Below are 21085 nucleotides of genomic sequence, written 5' to 3' on the forward strand. Positions count from 1 at the left end.
AAGAAAGTTGAAATGTTAGCCGTGGCATTGGGAGGAACATGCCTAGGACCCAATCAGTGTGCCATCTGTAAACAAGAAGGACACTGGCAAAGGGAGTGCCCCCAGAGGAATGGCCAACCCAGGGGACAATCTCGCCAGTATGGAAGAGGAAGAGGATGAGGATTTAGAGGGACTTTCCAGAGAGGCTTCAGAAAGAGCTTCAAAGGAAGAGGGCATCCAGTTTATCCCAATCAGACAGAGGAAAGAGAAGAAAACATGATCGGCTTAGCTGACACGGAATGGGAAGACTGAAGAGGACAGGGTTCTATCGCCCCACCCCCAGAGCCCATTGTTAAAATAAGGGTGGGAGGACAGGTTGTCCCGATGCTAGTTGACACGGGAGCCACCAGATCTGTCCTAAATAAATCTATTGGCAAGCAATCAAATCCTTGTGGTAGCCGTATATTTAAAAATTCTAGCAGCAGTTATGCTATTACTGCAGGAGGCAAACAAGTTAACCTTTTCAGCTCCAGTGACTGTTTATACTAGTCATGCCTTGCAGACAATTATTGACAATAAAGGACATTTATGGATAAGTAATCAACGAATGCATAAAATACAGGCTCTTTTATTAGAAAATCCACAAGTTACACTGCAACAATGCTCAACTTTAAACCCAGCAACTCTAATGCCAATTCCTGATTCAACCAAACCTGTTCATGAATGCATGCAAACAATAGAACTACAATATTCTTGCAGACCTGACCTTACAGACCAACCCTTGCATAATCCAGACTATCAATGGTTTACTGATGGTTCTAGTTTTATGGATAAAGGATGTAGATACTCTGGTTACGCAATAGTTTCTCAAACTTCTACTGTTGAATCAGCACAGTTGCCTAGTCAAGCCAGTTCACAGTTTGCAGAATTATATGCCTTGACCCGTGCATTAGAAGTAGCAGCGAGAAGGACTTTAAATGTATATACAGATAGTAAATATGCATTTTTAACAATACACGCACATGCGGCTATCTACAAAGAGAGAGGATATTTGGATTCCACAGGCACAGTTATCCAATATGCAACTTTGATTAAAAGACTTATCAAGGCAGCACAATTGCCATCCAAAGTTGCAATCATCCATTGTCCTGGACATCAAAAAGACTCAAGCCTTATTACCCAGGGCAATAGGAAGGCAGACAAAGAAGCAAAAAGAGCTGCATTAGAAGGTCCCCCTCTCCAATCAGATGTCACAAGGTTCATGTATCTAGACACTAACTTAGAACAACTTGATCCTATATATACGAGGGAGGAAACTCAAAAATTACAACAAGATGTACAAGCCAAACTAGTTAAAGGCTGGTACACTTTACCTGATGGACGCATTGCTGTCCCTTTGGCACTTGCTCGCCCACTTATTTTTCAGGCACACAAGCAACATCATTTGGGAAAAACTGCATTATTACAGCAACTTGAACGATTTTTTTATATTCCATTTGCTTCTTCGCTAATAGCAGATGTTTGTTCTCAATGTACCATTTGTGCCCAAACCAATGCACGCCAAGGACCAGTAATACCACCTGGCAGACAACCAATCGCTTATTTTCCTATGGACTATGTTGTTGTTGATTTTACTGACATGCCTAGAAGTAAGAAATATGTAGCATTGTTAGTAATAATTGATACCTATTCAGGATGGATTGAAGCATTTCCAACTGTAAATAAGAAAGCTATACAGGTTGCCAGAATATTTCTTAAAGAAATTATTCCTAGATTTGGTTGCCCTTCTAGGATTTCATCAGATAATGGCCCTGAATTTGTACACCAAATCAATCAGGCTTTAGCCCAAGCATTAGGAATTAAGTGGAGATTTCATTGTGCTTTCCGCCCTCAATCGGCTGCGAGAGTGGAAAGATCCCATAGAACAATTAAAACACTTATTACCAAATTTTGTTTGGAAACTCATCTACACTGGCCAGATGTTTTGCCTATGGTTTTGTATGCAATCAAACTGCCCCCCCCCCGCACTAAATTACAACTTAGTCCTTATGAGCTCATGTTTGGCTGTCCTCCTTGCCTGTTTAAACCTGACAGTCAAGGATGGCCCGATTTGGCACATAAAGGGGGAGTAGATCAACAGAAATTGTTACATCAGTTACAGCAACACATGGGTTCAAGCCAGGAGATAGAGTGTGGGTAAAGCACTGGAAATCAGATCCCTTGAGCCCAAGATGGAAAGGACCGTATACTGTTGTCATGTGTTCTCCTTTGGCAGTGAAAACCCTGGAAGGAAAGTCTTGGATCCATTGGAGTAGAGTGAAAGCAGCTGCATCTGCAGATCCGGTGACCTACAAGGTGGACAAGACTGACAAGCCTTTGGTGTTGAAATTTACAAGAAATACAGCAACGGGTTCCCAAGACACGGTGTGATCAACAACCTTGCTGAGACACCCCAGGAAGCTGTCTCTCTACGCACGGTGGAAGATATGAGGATTCTACAGCTCGTAATATTTGTTAATTATTTAATATGCACACACATTCCTACACCAATCAGTACAATGGCTACACGAGAGGTCATAATGCAGAAACCCTCTAATAAAGAATTACTGAGTAGCACACACCAAGAAAGAGCAGAAACACAGGGAAACCAAGGTTGTCAAAACTGTATCTAAACTACAAAACAAGGAAACCAGATAACCAAGACTTTGATTTACCATACAGTTAAACCAGAAGGGTGCCAAGATAGTTCTCCTGACTCTTGTACGTATAATAGAACTACATATAAAGTTTGTAGAAAAGGTGTCAATATCAGTGTTATAACCCGAAGTCTGATCCTGATCGTTGGGACTTACAAATCAAAACACATAGAACAAGAACTAGCAATAAGGACCAGGCACTCTTAGGGATCTCCCAATGGAAATCCAATCCACACTCCAGTTTTAGTGTCACCTTTGATGTTTGCAAAGCAGCTAATTATTGGACTCCAACATATGGTTGTGGATGGATCGGTAATATTCACAACTTTATCCCAAACATAAGTACTTGTGCCCACCAGATGGATGTGCGGTCAAATGTAAGTGGTGGTCATGTATTAAGTGGCATACCCAAGACCCAAAAGAGATAGACCACATCTTGTTTGAAAAGAATGAAACAAAAGCAGATTCCTGTGGAACGGATAACTGTAATTTGGTGACTCTCACAGTCAAGAATGGCAGTTGGTTCCTAGAACAGAATAGGTGGGAAAGTAAGAAATGGATGTTTGGGATAGGAATAGATACAAATGGCTATGACCCAATGTCAGAAATAGAAGTCAAAATTATAACTGCAACCAAAAGACCAGAACAAAAATCATTATTTTGGTCATATTATGAGGAAATGGAGAACCTACATATTCCTGAAGTACCTAGACATGTAACCAATACCTTTGTTAAGTTAGCAGAAGACATTGCCCATACTTTAGGCATGTCTAACTGTTTTGTGTGTGGTGGAACAAACATGGGAGAAAGGTGGCCATGGGAGGCACAAGAGTTAAATTATACCAAGGTACTAGAAATGTCTAAAAATAATAATTTAACCTATACAAGTGGGAAAGATGGTGATTGGGGTCTCACTTCCAATTTGGTAGGACACGTATGTTACTCAAGAAACAAAACAGAATCTTGTGTAGCAGTAGGTGACCTCCTATGCACAGGGACATGGGAAGATGGTAAATGGTGGTATGGAACCAATGAGACCACTGCTATGGATCTTGGAATTAACAAGGCTGCTATGACTATGAAGGTTTGTAGGCCTGCAAGTTTTGTTAATTCTAGGATGTATTTTAATTCCTTGCTTGATCCCCTGTCTTATAGCCATGATTCGGAGGATCTCAGAAAGTACAGCCCAATTAACAGCAAAACATGAAACAATGTTAGCCTTATGGGAATATAAAATGGTACCTTCAGGAGATCCGGAATCAGAGGTAGAATAATGGAAGTTTAAGCTGGAAAACTTCCAAAAGGGGGGAGTAAAGTGGGAAAGAAATAGAATAACATAGAATAAAGAAGAATAAAGTATAATAATAATAATAATGAAAAATCACTAAAAGCAAAAATCATGTGTCTGCATAATCTCTGAAAAGAAAGCTGTGTTAGCCAAAAGCTGTATTAACAGTACGTGGATGACCTAATGCATATTTAGAAACATTGTATAAAAGTAAAAACTGCCTTCATTGTATTCCCATGAGAAATGGACCTAACGTGTGGGAAACTATCTGAATGTTACACAAAAGTAGATTCCATATACAATGTAAGATTCCATCTATGCTTCCTTTGTTCCTGAGAGAAAGAAACCTATAAAGCTTTAGTTTAGACCCTCCCCCTTGTTCAGAAATTTGCTGATTGTTAAATCACTTCTGAACCTTTTTGCGCAAAAATAAAGATCTCTCTTTCACCCATGGAATTTCGTAAAAGCCCTTTATTTTTTTAAGGCTTTATTTTTCCACAAGATTATAAGTGTGAAAAATGGTCATAAGTCACTTTTTTGCTGTTGTCATAACTTTAAACGGTCACTAAGTGAACTGTAGGAGGTTGAGGACTACCTGTACTAGTCTAGCTCAATCTTGACATAAGGTTAAATAATAAATGTAAAGGTTTGGCCTGCCAGCTGAAGAAAATGTAAAGACCAGCCATTACATTCTGCCAGCGAAGCAGAAAAGAAAGGGAACTAACAGGATGAGGAACAATTCTGGGCCAGGACAATTTAAACAACAATTAGCATTAGGTCTCAGAAACAGCAAACAGGTGTTGAAACATACACAAACTGAGGATCCCACGTCAAATTGTACATCACATCATGCCCCACTGTAAACTGAGGGCATATACAGTATCTCATTTTAAAATATACATGATGCTTCGCTTCAAGGGTTAGAGGGCCTAGACCAGGGGGAGGAAACCTTGGCTCTTTTTTGACTCGTGGACTCCAACTGCCAGAATTCCTGAGCCAGCCATGCTGAGGAGAAATGGAGAGGTTTCCAATCTGAGCCATGCTGGCTCAGGAATTCTGGGAGTTGAAATCCACGAGTCATAAAAGAGCCAAGGTTGCCTACCCATGGCCTAGACATTGGTTTACAACATAGATATTTCTCAAATTTATATTATATTGTTTTATTAGTCTAGATGAAATGTTAATATATATTGCAAATCCAGGTATGATATGCCACATACTAAACAAATAAACATACACAAAGAGAGAGAGAGAGAGAGAGAGAGAGAGAGAGAGAGAGAGAGAGAGAGAGAGAGAGAGAGAGAGAGGGAAATGGGAACAGAGATTTAAAGATTTGCTCCCAAATGGGAAATATCCAGTGTAACCATTCCTTCCTGTTGCCTTGCCTTGTTTTGCCCTGGTATTTATCACCACCATCATCCTATTTATAGTTATTTATGGAATTTTGTATTTGCCCACAATTGTCTTCACTGCAAAAAAGTGTGGAAACAATTGACAATATTACCTGTCTCAGCCCGAGTGGTGACTAAAACAGCACAAACCGCAGGGACTAAAGACCTTCCTCAGCTCAGGACGGAGTTTTAGGCCCTGTGTTGGGAAAGGAGGAGGCCATTTCTGTTGTCCAGAAATTCAGTGAGTGGTGATTGGATCTTGGATTCATCAATCAAAGGACAGTAACACTGAGTTCCTCCACTTAGTTTATATTCATGTTTATGTTTATACATTTACAATCTTTCTTGCCACAGCTGTTAAGTGAATCAAGTTGTTAAGTTAGTAACAGGGTTGTTAAGTGAATCTGGCTTCTGTAAGGATTTTGATTTTCAAACTGTTGCAAAAGGCGATCGCATGACCTCCGGACATAGCAACAGTCATAAGTATGAACAAATGACAAAATTAGTGGACCAGAGGAATGCTGTGGATATAATTTACTATTACTATTATCAAATTGGAAAACATTTGAATTCTGATCACATGATCCTGGGACTACTAGTAAGGTCGTAAGTGTGAAAAACCGTCATAAATCACTTTTTTCAGGGCTGTAACTTTCAACGGTCACTAAATGATCTGTTGTAAATTGAAGACTACCTGCAATATGTGTACTTGATCCTGCTTCCAATAGTTTTCCTCTACCTTCCATTGAAATTTCTCTAATCACTTCACAACTCTGAAGTCTATGCTTCAGAAAGACAGTCATGACGTTAACTACGTTTGTTCCTGTTTGGGGCATCATATCAAAGTTAGATATATTTATAAACTCAAAGAGGATACAAGGACAGCATTTAAAATATGAAAATAAATTGGAATCCTCCCATTGGAGGAAGAAAAAAAAAACTGTGTGAAACAATAGATGTTTCGGAAGTAAACCTGCAAACATGAAAAAAAATAAAAATTTGTTCTGTTTCTGTGAAGCATGTGGTTTAATATTTCACTATAACTGAAGTACAAGTTGTGAAGCTGGGTACTTTGAACCTGGGCTTTATTTTTTGTTTTTGTTTCTAGTTTATAATATTTTGAAATTGAAAAAAGAATATATTTGCTACTAGCAAGCTCATTCCTGAAGAAAGAAGAAACGTCGCCATTTATTAGGGCAGCGAATGCTTCAAAATTTATTTAGAAGAGATTTAAGAACAGAGTCTCTCTCCTGGTCATTAAAAATCTCTAACTTTTTTCTCTTTGAGCCTGAAGTCACATTACCAGTAATGGTTGTCCTCAACGTAAGACTGAAAATGAGCCCTGAATTACAGTAGTAAGTTGCTGCAGTCACAAGTCGAGGCATCATGTGACTGGACCCAAATTTTCAACATTTTTAGAGTAGTTGTTAAGCAAATGCTGTAGTCGTTAAGCGAATGCTGAAGTCATTAAGTGTTCGCTGGGGCACTGCAAACAGTTCTAAAGGTAATCAGTTGCCAAGAATCCAAAATGGGACCATGTGATCATGGAGGTGGGGATATGCGGACACCATAATGATTAAAATAAGTCATAAGTAGTTCTGGGTCAGTTCTTCATAATTTCAAATGGTCATTAAGCAAGCAATCATAAATCGAGGACTACCTATAACGATTAAATAATAGTATTTTATTAGGGAAAACCCTCAGAGCTGTTAGATCTGTAAGGGGAGAGGAGGGGCTGCCCTGGGCCTTCCTGAGCCAGGGCATGGGAGGAGGTGATGCACATCTGGCCAGCCTTATTGGAGCCATGTCCCAGTCAAGCGGGGCATCCACTGGCACACGTCCAGCTTGGGAGGAGCTGAAAGGGGAGCGCGAGCCCTGCACATGATCAGAGCCTCCGCAGCCCCGAGGGGAGAGTGCACTATGTCCCCTCCCCTCCCTGGAGACCCTGTGTGAGGAGCCCTTCCTTGGGCAGGGGGTTGGTCTAAAAGCCACACCCTAGGATTGTATGATTCCTTCTGTGCTTTGTGCCACAATGATGGTGCTTCTCTGTTGTTCCTGTTCCCACATGAAAGGAAGAGGCCAAAGGCCACCAAAGGAGTCAACCACCGGGCCGCCCAGACACTGCTAAATCCAGGTGAGCTGCTCTCCTTGGGTAGGTTTAGAATGTGGCCCTTGTTTACCTAGTTTCCGAGGCAACGAGGTTGTCAGTTTCTCTGAAAAGCCACCAACCAGGGCCCAACTGCCCATTCTCCCTTCGTGCAGTGAAAGGACAAACAGCTGCTTGGGGTCATGGCTGTATGGAAGTTTTTTAGAGTAAGTGTGGCCATCTCAGCTGCCAAGAAACTGGCAGTAGTAGGGGAGAAAGTCATGCTTCGCAACTCTTCCGACTGGCTCATCTCTATTTCTCTTTTCTTCACAGAACATCTGGAAAAGATGTTCGGCGCTCTTCTGCTGCAGGAAGAGCGACGTAGAGAACCTTCCTGTGCCTCCTGACAGGTACCACCCCCTTCTCCTCAAACCCTGGGCATGGTGGGGCACCACTGATGGACTGTAGGGTCTCTAACAGCCTCTCCCCAAGATGGCTTTCTCTTGGCAAGCGGCTTGCAGAGGCCAAAAGATGGGAAGGCTGACTGGTTGGCTGGTCTTAGAAATGAGAGGCAGAGCTAGATGGATATTTTTTGACATGTCATCTTTTTCTTTCGGTCAGAACTGACGAGGCACATGAACAGGCGGACCAGAAGGGAGAATGGCAGACACAGATTCGTGTGTCCGATGGACGCAGGCCTTCCTCCCAAGGGGTAAGGATGCTTCTGCGACATGGCCAGTCAGGGCTCATCCCTCATAACAGGATGGGGAAAGGGAGGAATTCTCACTTGGGGGAACCTGGCCAGCCTAGCAAAAGCAAGAGGAGCCTTTTGGATTCATGGAAAGATCTTGATGGCTTCCTATCAGCCAAATCTTCCATGATCTGCTTTGTCTTTCCCTGTTGAATGCAGTCTTTCCCTCCTGGGGAAGATAAACGTTCCACAACATGCAGGGGACTTTTAATTTATACTTTCAATTGTTACTTGCAGGGTTTGATGGGTGTTCGTGCCACCGCCCGGAGCCCCAGGAAGGAAGAGGTGATGCCAGTTCTCATTTCAGTGAGGTAGGTGTTCGCAGATTAAGTATTCTGAACCCCCCTAAAAGGCAGCCGCAGTAAAGCCCTAAAGAGAAGGGCTAGAAGAAACCTTTGCAGAGGCGGGGGGGCATCGCATGGCTAGTTTTGATCTTTGGCCCTTCATTCTCTCCCTAGAAATGAGAAGATAGCGAAGTGGAGGCCGCGGCTCTCAACCATCTGGGAGACCTGCACTGAGTCGGTAAGCCCAGACCAGCTCCTCACCATGGCACTGGCAGAAGCCCTTTCGCTGTGGATTTGTTGATATGCCAACATTTGTAATATTTGCATTGTTATTTCAGGATCCTTCGGAAGAATACCGACCAAGAGAAGTGCAGAAGGAAAGCAGTGCCTGCCTATCAAGGTAGGTAACACCTCAGAGGGTGAAGCCTTTGCAGAGAGGAGGCATCTCTGACCTCTGCCTCTGCTTCTGCTAAAGGAAGAATCAAAGGCCAATCTCCTTGGCAGGCCAGCTGGAAGGGTTCTTAGAGCCTCCACGTCACCACTTTTTTACAAAGGGCCCATGGCTGTTTTTGATGTTTGGCTCCTTCGTTTCTCTCCCCAGAGAGGAAAAGGAAGAGCACTGGAGGCCGCGACTCCCCCCCAGATCAGAGACCTGCAGAGAATCGGTAAGGCGCGAACAACTTCTACCCCACTAAACGAAGAACCATTGTCTCTGTGGAGATGCCAACAGACAGAATCTTTGCCTTTTTATTTCAGGACGACGAAGACCAGCCGGCGGAGGAGCAGCTCTCTCCTACTGGGGAGAAGACGCATACTTCGGAGGTAAGAAAGTCTTGGCAATGGGGCCGATGGAGGCTCTCGTGCTGTTGGCGCACAGGGCCTGAATGCACCCTATCCTTTAGCAATCTTATTGGGATGCAGAAAGCTTAGGATTTATCCTCGATACTGTCATTTGCAGGATTCGATGGAAGTCCTGGTGGGCTCCCGGAACAACAGCCTGGAGGATATTGACTCCATTTCTGCCCTCTTGGATGAGGAGTCTGAGGGAAGCTGGGAGCAGGCTGCAGAGGCTTCGGAGGCCAGCCTTTCGTCCAGTCCGTGGGTAAGACAGACAAAGTGTTTTCTCTTGGGGAGGGATAGAGTCCCTCTATTCAGTTCTCCTAATCTGAGTGAACTGTGCTGGAGAGCTCTGGGCAGTGGATAAAGGTGACACCTGGCCCTTGGGACAAGGTACTTAGGCTAACTAGAAGCACCCAAGCTGTGTTGCGATTGATTTACTGCAAACCAGAAGGGAAGGGCCAATTCAGTGGACTGGGGTCCCAAATAGGTATGGCCCACCCTGTTTATCCCTTTCATTTTTCTGCATCATCCTCTCCAGCAACCAGCTGTTTCCAGGCAGGGCTTTAACGGGCAGAGTGGGTGGGAGTGGGGCTTGCAACAGAAGCATTGTTTCTGATGGGAATCCCAAATCAATCGGGCCCCTTTTAGAAATTCTGAGTCTACTTTCATTGATGGATAAAAAGTCATCAGTGTCATTCACAGGATTCTCCCGAAGAAGGGGAAGCCTCGCTGGACAATGTCAGCAGCCTGGAGGAGGACTCCCTGGACCTCAGTCTCTAATTAAAAGAGGTACCTATTTTAGCCTCTTTGTGGATCAATGCCTTGCTCAAGGAAACAATGAGCTCTGACGGGCAGGGTCACCCAAGTCAGACAGGTCATAGTGCAGAGTGCTGACATAACGTGGTCCACTGGAAAAGGAAATGGCAACCCTCTCCTTACTTTTGATACCCCACAAAAAGTATCAAAAGTAACTCCAGAAAGAACAAAGTTTGTATACTTTTATAGAAAGTGTGTGGTACTAAGAATAGCCTTTGATTCCTCCCCCAGACGCTTCCCCAGATGCCTCTCCAGAAGGCAGATCGGAGGAGGATGAACCAGTCCCAGGCACATCAGGAGGTGAGTTGGCCAATGCCTCCGAGCAGCCAGCGGAGAGTGATTTGGCTGAAGCACAGCTGCAGCAGGAGAGCCCTGAAACTTCCGGGCAGCTGCAGATGGTTAGCTTTGAGCAGGAACTGCTTTCTGCATTATCCGAGAACAACTAGGGAAGAGAAAAGGCAGGAGCAGCAAAGGGCGGTTCTTTCACTCACGAGGAGGCAGTCTTGCCTTTCTTGATGGGCTGCACCAGAAGCTGGCAATTGAGCACAGCAGACAAATGGAGGCCATGCTGGGAACAATGCATTCATGACTAGGGGGTTGGAGTAGAAGACCTCCAAGGTCCCTTCCAACTCTTGGTATTCTATCTGCATATAGACGGATGGCGGAATCAGCCCCAGCGGCGAAGCCCTGCGAGGAGCCACTTTCCAACGAGGAAGTTCCTGCGTCTTGTTAATGTTATTGTTGTAATTCTTTTTGTTGTACCTGTTGTTGTTGTGCATCTTCTTGTTTTTGTTCTTGTTGATTGAGAATAAAACTAAAAAATTCTTTATATCTGCTAATTTAGTTTAAACCTAGTTTCATTACACTTTTGTTAGGAATAACAAACTTTTCATTAAATGCAGAATTTCAGCAAACTTCTTTGTCTGGTTTCTCGTATTTTTTCCACCGTTCTATGGGATACAGTGATTAGTATTCACTTACAATATTAATGGAAACCTGACACTTCCAGAGGTTCCTCAGCTACGCGCAAGTAGTCCTCAACTTACCACAATTGATCCACAAATTTATCTGTTAAATACAACATTTGTTTAGTGACTTTTGCCCCATTTTACGACCTTTCTTCCCACAGTTGTTAAGCAGATCACTGCAGTTGTTAAGATAGTAATACAGTTGTTAAGAGAATATGGCTTCCCCATTGTTTTTGCTTGCCAGAAGGACTCAAAAGTTGATCACATGACCCCGGGACACTGCTACAGTCATAAACATGAGTCAGTTGCCAAGCATCTGAATATCGATCATGTGACTAAGGGGCTACTGCAACGGACGATAAGTGTCGAAAAAAAGATTTATAAGTCCCTTTTCAGGCTCGCTTGTAACTGTGAACAGCTAACACGTGAACTTCGTAAGTGGAGCGATACCTGTCATTTTGAACCAAACCAGGTAGTGTCTTGTAAGCAGGAGATTTTGTGCAGAAACATCCAGTGACGATCTGTCCTGGCACATAAGTGATGAGAGGCCCAGAAACGCAATGTCAGATTCTGCCCTCCAGGGGGCCCAGAAAGTTTGCCTTCTTCCAGCAAGCAAGGGAAATTACACGAATGAATACCAAAGTGAAACGGACTAAGACTGCAATATTATTTCTCGAAACTCATGCTAGATTGTTGCACACACTAGCAAAATACTGTATATAAGATACACAAATGGGACAGCTAAAATGGCAAGGAAAGTGTATGTCCTATCCAGACGTGAACAATGTCCATGCCAGTGATTTCCATTAAACTGTAAATAAAAATGATCATGTGAATGGCAACATAGCATACCTTGCTTTGTTATTCTCCTCTCAGTAACCTTGTTAATTGGTACTACATTTTCGATTGAAAAAGATGTGTTGCTTCACGTTTACTAAGAATAAGAATATAAGGTATTTAGGGCTTGGATTCAAAGGCTTGATGTTTGCCCTCTTCCCCATCTGCACTCATGCAATTGCATTGTGGGCAATCAGCAACCAGATCACATTCAGAGCTTTTTGCAGCATCCCACAATCACGTGACTACAGCTTACAATGTTTTGCTGGCGTTGACTACCAATATCTGGTAAAAAATGCCCATTCTGAAAAATGGGTACACTTAACGACTGCAGCTTTCATTTAATGACCGCTGCAAACACCGTTGTAGAATAGGTTTGGTCACATGATGTCTTACTTAATCACCAGTAAGACTTACCGTCTTAATTCCAGACTGGTATTAGGTGCCAAATGCTATTACTCTTTTTTTAAAGATATGAAAGATTATCAGTATTATCCTCTGTGCATCTCCATCTACAAAACCGCATTTGCATACAGCTCTGCAATTCAACCCCTCTAACCGATTTTCTCTGGAGAGGTGAGCGCAACTCCCAGACTGGCCATTTCTCTCCATGTAAATGGTGGCCTGACAGCGACTGCAATCTGACCGCTTACAGAGAGGCACCAATTTCATCTGGCACAGGGAAACACATGTCAACTTCCCAACCAAAAGTACAAGTAGTGCTCGACTTACAACCACAATGGAACCTAAAATTTCTGTTGTCAAGAGAGACATTTGTTAATGGAATTTTGCCCCATTTTATGACCTTTCTTGCCACAGCTATTAAGTGAATCACTCCAGTTCATAAGCGAGTAACCTGGTTGTTAAGTGAATCTGGCTTCCCCATTGACTTTGCTTGTCAGAAGGTCACAAAAGGAGGTGACATGACCTTGGGACACAGGAACGGTCGTAAGTATGAACCAGTTGCCAAGCATCTGAATTTTGATCACAGAATCATGGGGATGCTGCAAAGGGGGTAACTGTGAAAAACGAACATATGTCACTTTTTTCAGTGACGTTGTAACTTCGAATGGTCACTAAATGAACAGTTGTAAGTTGAGGACTTCCTGTAATTTGGAGGGCTATTTCTTCTATAGACAAGGAGCACTGATGATGTCTTGCAATATACATCTTAAAATAAATAACCAACCTGGAAACATTTTTGGAATACGAGTTTACTTACAGAAGAAAGATTCTATATTTACCATTTAATAATAGGCTGGAAGATAAAACCCCAAAAAGATATTTATCAGATGCCATAAAAGTCACTTAGAAGCTGAATTTAACAGAATGACAGAGTTGGAAGGGACCTTGGAGATCTTTTAGTCCAACCTCCTAGAATTCCAGAAGTGAAGAAGGGGTTTCCAAGTTGAAAAAAAAGTACTCATATGTTGTTGTTGTTTTCATCAAAGGAATCAATTTAGCCATCTCTGCTACCACCATCAACTTTTGCAACCATTCCTCCATTGTGGAGATCGAAATGTCCTTCCCTTTTTGTACATAAAGTAGTCTTGCTCCCATCAACGTATATAACATTGAAGTTCCATCATTGTTTCCAAGTCTTTTTTCCATTAAGCCAAAAAGAACAGTTTCTGCTTTTACCTTTATATTCACTTTCAGAATTTTCTGTATTAGAATAGAAATCCTACTCCAATATTTCTTTACTTTATCACATGTCCACCGTAAATGATAAAAGCTCCCTTGGGCCAGGATGTTTTTCAGGGGGCTGTGAATGTAGACACGAGTTGCCTCTGGTGTGATGCGTATTTTGGTCGTTGATGATGCCGACAATATTGCAATGATTAATGTTAATTATTATTTACTGCCAAAAGTCATATTGCAAATGGGTACCTATATATATTGAAATAGAAAAAGCTTTATTGATTATCTAGAGATAACTCCCAACTTTTCAGCATTTTCCAAGTTCCCCACATCCAAATGCCACTCAAGCACTGCTCTAGGCCGCTGACCACAGTAACCGAGCTACACAAATATTGTATAGTAAGGATGGGTTGTCAAAATGAAATACAATAACAGAAGAACGAATCCTCCTTTATCAGTAGTCCTAGGAGGCAAAGAATGCATAAATGCAGAAGAAAAGTTTGATTTTTAAGAGACACCAGAGCTGTTATTTCAATCAGTGCATTCCCCGATGTTATTGCCATGTGATAACAACAACAAGGGCCAGAATGCAATAGGTCTGTCACTAACAACTATGGAAAACCCGCTACTTGCCATTTCCACGATTCTTCTCATAAAGTCTAGTCATTTGCTAAATCCACTAAATACGATGACTGAGCAGCTACTGTTTTACCATAATATCCTACAAAACAGAGAAAGGCATGATAAAAAAGAGAATCTAAGATGTCATGTTGAGATAAATTAAGGAAGTGCGAATGGCTATAGCTCTTTCCCACCTTTACAAAGCCGTTGTTTTAGTAGAGTGTATTGAGAGGAAACGAAGAACCCTGCAAAATTATACTGGGTTATCCAGTTGGTTACATGGAGGTTAAGTGAATCTGGCTTCTGCATTGATTTTGCTTTTCAAACTGTTGCAAAAGGTGAACACGTCACCTTAGGACACAGCAAGAGTCATAAGTATGAACATAAGTATGTCAAGGATCTAACGTTTGATCACGTCACACTATAAGTGTGAAAAATGATCATAAGTCACTTTTTTGCTGTTGTCATAACTTTAAACGGTCACTAAGTGAACGGTAGGAGGCTGAGGACTACCTGTACTAGTCTAGTTCAATCTTGACATAAGGTTAAATAATAAATGTAAAGGTTTGGCCTGACAGCTGAAGAAAATGTAAAGACCAGCCACTACATTCTGACAGCGAAGCAGAAAAGAAAGGGAACTAACAGGATGAGGAACAATTCTGGGCCAGGACAATTTAAACAACAATTAGCATTAGGTCTCAGAAACAGCAAACAGGTGTTGAAACACACACAAACTGAGGATCCCACATCAAACTGTACATCACATCATGCCCCACTGTAAACTGAGGGCATATACAGTATCTCATTTTAAAATATACATGATGCTTCGCTTCAAGGGTTAGAGGGCCTAGACCAGGGGGAGGAAACCTTGGCTCTTTTTTGACTCGTGGACTCCAACTGCCAGACTTCCTGAGCCAGCCATGCTGAGGAGAAATGGAGAGGTTTCCAATCTGAGCCATGCTGGCTCAGGAATTCTGGGAGTTGAAATCCACGAGTCATAAAAGAGCCAAGGTTGCCTACCCATGGCCTAGACATTGGTTTACAACATAGATATTTCTCAAATTTATATTATATTGTTTTATTAGTCTAGATGAAATGTTAATATATATTGCAAATCCAGGTATGATATGCCACATACTAAACAAATAAACACACACAAACAGAGAGAGAGAGAGAGAGAGAGAGAGAGAGAGAGAGAGAGACAGAGAGAGAGAGAGAGAGAGAGAGACAGAGAGAGGGAAATTGGAACAGAGATTTAAAGATTTGCTCCCAAATGGAAATATCTAGTGTAACCATTCCTTCCTGTTGCCTTGCCTTGTTTGCCCTGGTATTTATCACCACCAGCATCCTATTACAGTTATTTATGGAATTGTATTGGCCAACAATTGTTTCCACTGACAAAAAAGTGTGGAAACAATGACAATATACCTGTCTCAGCCCGAGGGGTGACTAAATAGACAAACCGCAGGGATAAAGACCTTCTCAGTAAGGACGGATTTTTAGGCCTGTGTTGGGAAAGGAGGAGGCCATTTCTGTTGTCCAGAAAGTCAGTGAGTGGTGATTGGATCTTGGATTCATCAATCAAAGGACAGTAACACTGAGTTCCTCCACTTAGTTTATATTCATGTTTATGTTTATACATTTACAATCTTTCTTGCCACAGCTGTTAAGTGAATCAAGTTGTTAAGTTAGTAACAGGGTTGTTAAGTGAATCTGGCTTCTGTAAGGATTTTGATTTTCAAATTGTTGCAAAAGGCGATCGCATGACCTTCGGACATAGCAACAGTCATAAGTATGAACAAATGACAAAATTAGTGGACCAGAGGAATGCTGTGGATATAATTTACTATTACTATTATCAAATTGGAAAACATTTGAATTTTGATCATATGATCCTGGGACTACTAGTAAGGTCGTAAGTGTGAAAAACCGTCATAAATCACTTTTTTCAGGGCTGTAACTTTCAACGGTCACTAAATGATCTGTTGTAAATTGAAGACTACCTGCAATATGTGTACTTGATCCTGCTTCCAATAGGTTTTCCTCTACCTTCATGAAATTTCTAACCACTTCACAAAACTCTGAAGTTATGCTCAGACAAGACTAATGCGTGAACTAAGTTGTTCCGGTTTGGGGCCACATATCAAGTAGATAATTTATAAACTCAAAAGGATACAAGGAAAGCATTTAAATATGAAAATAAATTGGAATCATTTTTTTCCCCCCCAAATTTTTGGAAAGAAGGGGAGGAAGGGGAAAAAAAAAACAAAAAAAAAAAAAAAAAAAAAAAAACCAACTAAACAAACTTGGTTTTTTTGTTGTGGGAAAAAAACACCCAAATTTTTTAAGGGGGGGGGGGGGGAAAATTGGTTTCGGGTGGGAAAAAAAAGGAAAAATAAAAAAAAATCCTGCCCAAAACATGAAAAAAAAAAAAAAAAAAAAAAAAAAAAAAAAAAAAATAAAAAAAAATTTTGTTTGTTTCTGTTTTTTTCCCGTGGGGGGGAAAAGCCCCAAATGTGGTTTAATATTTCACTATAACTGAAGTACAAGTTGTGAAGCTGGGTACTTTGAACCTGGGCTTTATTTTTTGTTTTTGTTTCTAGTTTATAATATTTGGAAATTGAAAAAAGAATATATTTGCTACTAGCAAGCTCATTCCTGAAGAAAGAAGAAACGTCGCCATTTATTAGGGCAGCGAATGCTTCAAAATTTATTTAGAAGAGATTTAAGAACAGAGTCTCTCTCCTGGTCATTAAAAATCTCTAACTTTTTTCTCTTTGAGCCTGAAGTCACATTACCAGTAATGGTTGTCCTCAACGTAAGACTGAAATTGAGCCCTGAATTACAGTGGTAAGTTCCTGCAGTCACAAGTCGAGGCATCATGTGACTGGACCCAAATTTTCAACATTTTTAGAGTAGTTGTTAAGCAAATGCTGAAGTCATTAAGTGTTCGCTGGGGCGCTGCAAACAGTTCTAAAGGTAATCAGTTGCCAAGAATCCAAAATGGGATCATGTGATCATGGAGGTGGGGATATGCGGACACCATAATGATTAAAATAAGTCATAAGTAGTTCTGGGTCAGTTCTTCATAATTTCAACTGGTCATTAAGCAAGCAGTCATAAATCGAGGACTACCTATAACGATTAAATAATAGTATTTTATTAGGGAAAACCCTCAGAGCTGTTAGATCTGTAAGGGGAGAGGAGGGGCTGCCCTGGGCCTTCCTGAGCCAGGGCATGGGAGGAGGTGATGCACGTCTGGCCAGCCTTATTGGAGCCATGTCCCAGTCAAGCGGGGCCTCCACTGGCACACGTCCAGCTTGGGAGGAGCTGAAAGGGGAGCGCGAGCCCTGCACATGATCAGAGCCTCCGCAGCCCCGAGGGGAGAGTGCACTATGTCCCCTCCCCTCCCTGGAGACCCTGTGTGAGGAGCCCTTCCATGGGCAGGAGGTTGGTCTAAAAGCCACACCCTAGGATTGTATGATTCCTTCTGTGCTTTGTGCCACAATGATGGTGCTTCTCTGTTGTTCCTGTTCCCACATGAAAGGAAGAGGCCAAAGGCCACCAAAGGAGTCAGCCACCGGGCCGCCCAGACACTGCTAAACCCAGGTGAGCTGCCCTCCTTGGGTAGGTTTAGAATGTGGCCCTGGTTTACCTAGTTGCCGAGGCAACGAGGTTGTCAGTTTCCCTGAAAAGCCACCAACCAGGGCCCAACTGCCCATTCTCCCTTCGTGCAGTGAAAGGACAAACAGCTGCTTGGGGTCATGGCTGTACGGAGGTTTTTTAGAGTAAGTGTGGCCGTCTCAGCTGCCAAGAAACTGGCAGTAGTAGGGGAGAAAGTCATGCTTCGCAACTCTTCCGACTGGCTCATCTCTATTTCTCTTTTCTTCACAGAACATCTGGAAAAGATGTTCGGCGCTCTTCTGCTGCAGGAAGAGCGACGTAGAGGACCTTCCTGTGCCTCCTGACAGGTACCACCCCCTTCTCCTCAACCCCTGGGCATGGTGGGGCACCACTGATGGACTGCAGGGTCTCTAACAGCCTCTCCCCAAGATGGCTTTCTCTCGGCAAGCGGCTTGCAGAGGCCAAAAGATGGGAAGGCTGACTGGCTGGCTGGTCTTAGAAAGGAGAGGCAGAGCTAGATGGATATTTTTTGACATGTCATCTTTTTCTTTCGGTCAGAACTGACGAGGCACATGAACAGGCGGACCAGAAGGGAGAATGGTGGACACAGATTCGTGTGTCCGATGGACGCAGGCCTTCCTCCCAAGGGGTAAGGATGCTTCTGCGACATGGCCAGTCAGGGCTCATCCCTCATAACCGGATGGGGAAAGGGAGGAATTCTCACTTGGGGGACCCTGGCCAGCCTAGCAAAAGCAAGAGGAGCCTTTTGGATTCATGGAAAGTTCTTGATGGCTTCCTATCAGCCAAATCTTCCATGATCTGCTTTGTCTTTCCCTGTTGAATGCAGTCTTTCCCTCCTGGGGAAGATAAACGTTCCACAACATGCAGGGGACTTTTAATTTATACTTTCAATTGTTACTTGCAGGGTTTGATGGGTGTTCGTGCCACCGCCCGGAGCCCCAGGAAGGAAGAGGTGATGCCAGTTCTCATTTCAGTGAGGTAGGTGTTCGCAGATTAAGTATTCTGAAGCCCCCTAAAAGGCAGCCGCAGTAAAGCCCTAAAGAGAAGGGCTAGAAGAAACCTTTGCAGAGGCAGGGGGGGCATCGCATGGCTAGTTTTGATCTTTGGCCCTTCATTCTCTCCCTAGAAATGAGAAGATAGCGAAGTGGAGGCCGCGGCTCTCAACCATCTGGGAGACCTGCACTGAGTCGGTAAGCCCAGACCAGCTCCTCACCATGGCAATGGCAGAAGCCCTTTCGCTGTGGATTTGTTGATATGCCAACATTTGTAATATGTGCATTGTTATTTCAGGATCCTTCGGAAGAATACCGACCAAGAGAGGTGCAGGAGGAAAGCAGTGCCTGCCTATCAAGGTAGGTAACACCTCAGAGGGTGAAGCCTTTGCAGAGAGGAGGCATCTCTGACCTCTGCCTCTGCTTCTGCTAAAGGAAGAATCTCAGGCCAATCTCCTTGGCAGGCCAGCTGGAAGGGTTCTTAGAGCCTCCACGTCACCACTTTTTTAAAAAGGGCCCATGGCTGTTTTTGATGTTTGGCTCCTTCGTTTCTCTCCCCAGAGAGGAAAAGGAAGAGCACTGGAGGCCGCGACTCCCCCCCAGATCAGAGACCTGCAGAGAATCGGTAAGGCGCGAACAACTTCTACCCCACTAAACGAAGAACCATTGTCTCTGTGGAGATGCCAACAGACAGAATCTTTGCCTTTTTATTTCAGGACGAAGAAGACCAGCCGGCGGAGGAGCAGCTCTCTCCTACTGGGGAGAAGACGCATACTTCGGAGGTAAGAAAGTCTTGGCAATGGGGCTGATGGAGGCTCTCTTGCTGTTGGCGCACAGGGCCTGAATGCACCCTATCCTTTAGCAATCTTATTGGGATGCAGAAAGCTTAGGATTTATCCTCGATACTGTCATTTGCAGGATTCGATGGAAGTCCTGGTGGGCTCCCGGAACAACAGCCTGGAGGATTTTGACTCCATTTCTGCCCTCTTGGATGAGGAGTCTGAGGGAAGCTGGGAGCAGGCTGCAGAGGCTTCGGAGGCCAGCCTTTCGTCCAGTCCGTGGGTAAGACAGACAAAGTGTTTTCTCTTGGGGAGGGATAGAGTCCCTCTATTCAGTTCTCCTAATCTGAGTGAACTGTGCTGGAGAGCTCTGGGCAGTGGATAAAGGTGACACCTGGCCCGTGGGACAAGGTACTTAGGCTAACTAGAAGCACCCAAGCTGTGTTGCGATTGATTTACTGCAAACCAGAAGGGAAGGGCCAATTCAGTGGACTGGGGTCCTAAATAGATATGGCCCACCCTGTTTATCCCTTTCATTTTTCTGCATCATCCTCTCCAGCAACCAGCTGTTTCCAGGCAGGGCTTTAACGGGCAGAGTGGGTGGGAGTGGGGATTGGAACAGAAGCATTGTTTCTGATGGGAATCCCAAATCAATCGGGCCCCTTTTAGAAATTCTGAGTCTACTTTCATTGATGGATAAAAAGTCATCATTGTCATTCACAGGATTCTCCCGAAGAAGGGGAAGCCTCGCTGGACAATGTCAGCAGCCTGGAGGAGGACTCCCTGGACCTCAGTCTCTAATTAAAAGAGGTACCTATTTTAGCCTCTTTGTGGATCAATGCCTTGCTCAAGGAAACAATGAGCTCTGACGGGCAGGGTCACCCAAGTCAGACAGGTCAGAGTGCAGAGTGCTGACATAACGTGGTGCACTGGAAAAGGAAATGGCAACCCTCTCCTTACTTTTGATACCCCACAAAAAGTATCAAAAGTAACTCCAGAAAGAACAAAGTTTGTATACTTTTATAGAAAGAGTGTGGTACTAAGAATAGCCTTTGATTCCTCCCCCAGACGCTTCCCCAGATGCCTCTCCAGAAGGCAGATTGGAGGAGGATGAACCAGTCCCAGGCACATCAGGAGGTGAGTTGGCCAATGCCTCCGAACAGCCAGCGGAGAGTGATTTGGCTGAAGCACAGCTGCAGCAGGAGAGCCCTGAAACTTCCGGGCAGCTGCAGATGGTTAGCTTTGAGCAGGAACTGCTTTCTGCATTATCCGAGAACAACTAGGGAAGAGAAAAGGCAGGAGCAGCAAAGGGCGGTTCTTTCACTCACGAGGAGGTAGTCTTGCCTTTCTTGATGGGCTGCACCAGAAGCTGGCAATTGAGCACAGCAGACAAATGGAGGCCATGCTGGGAACAATGCATTCCTGACTAGGGGGTTGGAGTAGAAGACCTCCAAGGTCCCTTCCAACTCTT

The 21085-nt window shown here is 43.4% G+C and overlaps 1 protein-coding gene and 1 long non-coding RNA gene across 3 annotated transcripts; both read left to right on the forward strand.

The window, feature by feature from the left end:
* The first annotated feature begins 9482 nt into the window (after positions 1 to 9482).
* Positions 9483 to 10923, forward strand: LOC120318695. 2 transcript variants are annotated; one of them, XR_005559569.1, is made up of 4 exons: positions 9483 to 9577; positions 10018 to 10104; positions 10363 to 10431; positions 10786 to 10923. It is a non-coding gene; the product is annotated as an uncharacterized LOC120318695 (long non-coding RNA). The 2 variants fall into 2 exon arrangements; XR_005559568.1 differs by having other exon boundaries at positions 10363 to 10898.
* A 6957-nt stretch (positions 10924 to 17880) lies between these two features.
* On the forward strand, positions 17881 to 20714 carry LOC120318693. Its single transcript, XM_039366673.1, has 11 exons — positions 17881 to 17986; positions 18093 to 18169; positions 18381 to 18471; positions 18748 to 18821; positions 18970 to 19033; positions 19134 to 19195; positions 19397 to 19460; positions 19552 to 19617; positions 19754 to 19897; positions 20338 to 20424; positions 20683 to 20714. Exons 1-10 carry the CDS (start codon positions 17963 to 17965, stop codon positions 20413 to 20415), a joined length of 744 nt encoding a protein of 247 aa, XP_039222607.1. The 5' UTR covers positions 17881 to 17962; the 3' UTR covers positions 20416 to 20424; positions 20683 to 20714.
* The last annotated feature ends 371 nt before the right edge of the window (positions 20715 to 21085 follow it).

This window comes from Crotalus tigris, unplaced genomic scaffold (assembly GCF_016545835.1).
Source record: "Crotalus tigris isolate CLP2741 ecotype Arizona unplaced genomic scaffold, ASM1654583v1 scf7180000020347.5012614909:4044961, whole genome shotgun sequence".
Lineage (NCBI taxonomy): Eukaryota > Metazoa > Chordata > Lepidosauria > Squamata > Viperidae > Crotalus > Crotalus tigris.